Source organism: Sapajus apella, unplaced genomic scaffold, assembly GCF_009761245.1.
Source record: "Sapajus apella isolate SASKATOON/1434 unplaced genomic scaffold, GSC_monkey_1.0 scaffold43, whole genome shotgun sequence".
NCBI classification, from domain to species: Eukaryota; Metazoa; Chordata; class Mammalia; order Primates; family Cebidae; genus Sapajus; species Sapajus apella.
In genome coordinates, this window is record NW_022436983.1 from 4,129,805 (window position 1) to 4,132,400 (window position 2,596).

The 2,596-nt window shown below is 39.6% G+C and overlaps 1 protein-coding gene across 1 annotated transcript in view; it reads right to left on the reverse strand.

Moving 5' to 3' along the window:
• Nucleotides 1-570: 570 nt before the first annotated feature.
• The window catches only part of LZIC (leucine zipper and CTNNBIP1 domain containing), a 13,184-nt gene continuing 11,158 nt past the window's right edge, over nt 571-2,596 (reverse strand). The window contains exons 6-7 of the mRNA XM_032300329.1: nt 2,178-2,259; nt 571-1,291 (exon numbers count right to left, since the gene is read on the reverse strand). Of these exons, the coding sequence (XP_032156220.1) occupies nt 1,233-1,291; nt 2,178-2,259 (141 nt within the window). The 3' untranslated portion in view covers nt 571-1,232. The remainder of the gene's footprint in view (nt 1,292-2,177; nt 2,260-2,596) is intronic.

A 2,596-nucleotide genomic window follows, 5' to 3' on the forward strand; every position in this document is an offset into this window, starting at 1 on the left:
AGGCATCAGTGTAGCTGAGGTCCTCTAATCTGTCTGGTTGGCAAAGCACCTAGTAGTTTACAGTATAGAAGAAGCTTTAAAAATGCTTTTAATTCGTATAAAGTGCAAAGAAAAAATATTGAGCACATGATCCCAGAATACTTAGCTAAAAAAAGAAAGAAAAAAAAAAAAAAGAAAAAAAAAAAAAAGAGAAGCACATGAAAGGATATAAAATGGCCAGAGCCTAAGAAATAAGCTAATATACATGCATATGGACATATCCACATATTTGAGCATGCAGAGACATGTAAATACTCAGGAGAGAAATCTGCTTTTCCTCTTATTTTGTGTTTCTCCAAAAACTGAAGAGTAGATAACAGCTGACAGTTACCACCCTCTGAGTGTGACAAGAGGTCACAAACAGGGAGGGCCTCTAGCTGCCATTTCCTATTGCTTCCCTGGTGAAACAACCAGGCTGGTAAGTCACTTTAGGAGACGCTCAACAGGGCTCCCATTGTTCCAACCTCAAAATTCTGATACAAGGGGCCCCATTCATACAGACAGCTTACAGGCTGGGGGATGGTCCCTTCATGTGCAGTCAACTTTTTATTGGGACACTGAATTTTCAAAAACACTGACTTGCACTAATAGTGTTGTTTTTTATAAAATGGTACAGAAATAAAATTCAAGATACTAAACTGGGAGCTAGGACACCTGAGTTTTACCATCAGCTCTCTAATGTAACTTTAAGCAAGTCACTTGCTCTTTCTGGACCTCAGTTTCCTTGTTTGTAAAAACAGAAATGATTTTTAAGATCCCTTGGAACTCTAAAATTCTATGAACACACGTGAAGTCTACTGAGCTTGCTTCACTGTTCACTCCAATGAGTGGGGATAAGTTATAAGCAGAAAAATATCATTACTACACATCTTTTCATTCACTATCAACACTTAAAAACAAACAGCCTTAATAAAAACCAAGTCCACTTTGTTTTCTCTTTTAGACAAATCACACGTAGAGTTCAGTGAGAACCTGTCACAGCAAGTTCAGGATCGCGTAAGCAGGTAACCCCACACAATGCACAATGATGAAGGGCATAAACACAAGCCGTAAGTATACTTTTATGTCATTTTTTCTTAGGTTATTGATGCATTTCCAGAATCTCTTCATTTCTTTGCATAACTGAAAACCCCCAGAGGAAAGACGCCATTTACAATAAGAATGTGATCAATGTTACAAGCTTCTGCACCATGTCATTTTTTTGTTTTTTCAACCTCAAAACTTGCCAGAGCAAGGACTTTGTCTCCAGAGCCTAAGAAGAAAGACACATAATAAACAAAAAGATTATTTCAAGTACAGTTACAATTCCTGATAAAGTGGGAAAAAATCTATCATATAGATGTTAAAACAAAAAATATAATTAGCCTCCATTATCAGTATATTAACCACTACATGGTCCCATTGCCATCCCCATTTCCTTCCCTCTGCGCAAACAATCCAGCTATAAAGGGGAACGTATTAGTTATAAATCCTTACTCCAGCTCTAGCTATGAAATAGAATATGTAAAATTTTATTTTAAAAATTTTTTGTGGGGGAGACAGGTCTTGCTCTGTTACCCATGCTGGAGCAATGGCATGATCTTGGCTCAATGCAGCCCATGCCTGGGCTCAAGTGACCCTCCTGCCTCAACCTGTCAAGTAGGTAGAACTATAGATGCATGCCACTACGCCTGGCTACTTTTTTTCTTTTTAATTTTGCAGACAAAGTGTCTCACCATGTTGCCTAGGGTGGTCTAGAACTCCTGGCCTCAAGCATATAATTTTAGTTTATTGTTATATTTACATCTACCTGACAAGTATTTAAAAAACATTAGGCTGTATTAATTAATTTAATTAATTAATTATTTTTTTAAAGACGGGGTTTCACCATGTTGGTCAGGCTGCTCTTGGAACTCCCAACCTCAGGTGATCCACCCGCCTTAGCCTCCAAAGTGCTTGGATTACAGGCGTGAGCCACTATGCCCGGCCAATTTATTTTTAATATTGAGAAATAAAACCAATACAATGAATTTATAAACAGAACAATTCTGGTTTGACTCTTAAGCTCAAGAAAAGGTTATTACATTATTTTGACCACACTCTCCATCAGTTTGGAGCAATAGTATATGACCAGCTTTCAGAAATATGAGGGCACTCACCAAGGTCTGTAGAGACTTTCTCAAACTGGCTGAGTATAGCACCTGCATTTGCTGACAAGAAGGCCTCATCATCTGCAGTCAGCTAAACAAAATGAAACAAAGTCTAGTTGAGTGAGTAAATGTTACAGGAGGTTCTAAAAACCAGTTAAGAATGTCTTAGGAGGCTGGGCGCGGTGGCTTACGCCTGCAATCCCAGCACTTTGGGAGGCTGAGGCGTGTGGATCAGCTGAGGTCAGTTCAAGACCAGCCTGGACAACAAGGCAAAACCCTGTCTCTAATAAAAATACAAAACTTAGCCAGGCATGGTGGCAGGCGCCTGTAATTCCACCTACTTAGGAGGCTGAGGCAGGAGAATCACCTAAACCCGGGAGGCAGAGGTTGCAGTGAGCTGAGATCACACCATTGCACTCCAGCCTGGG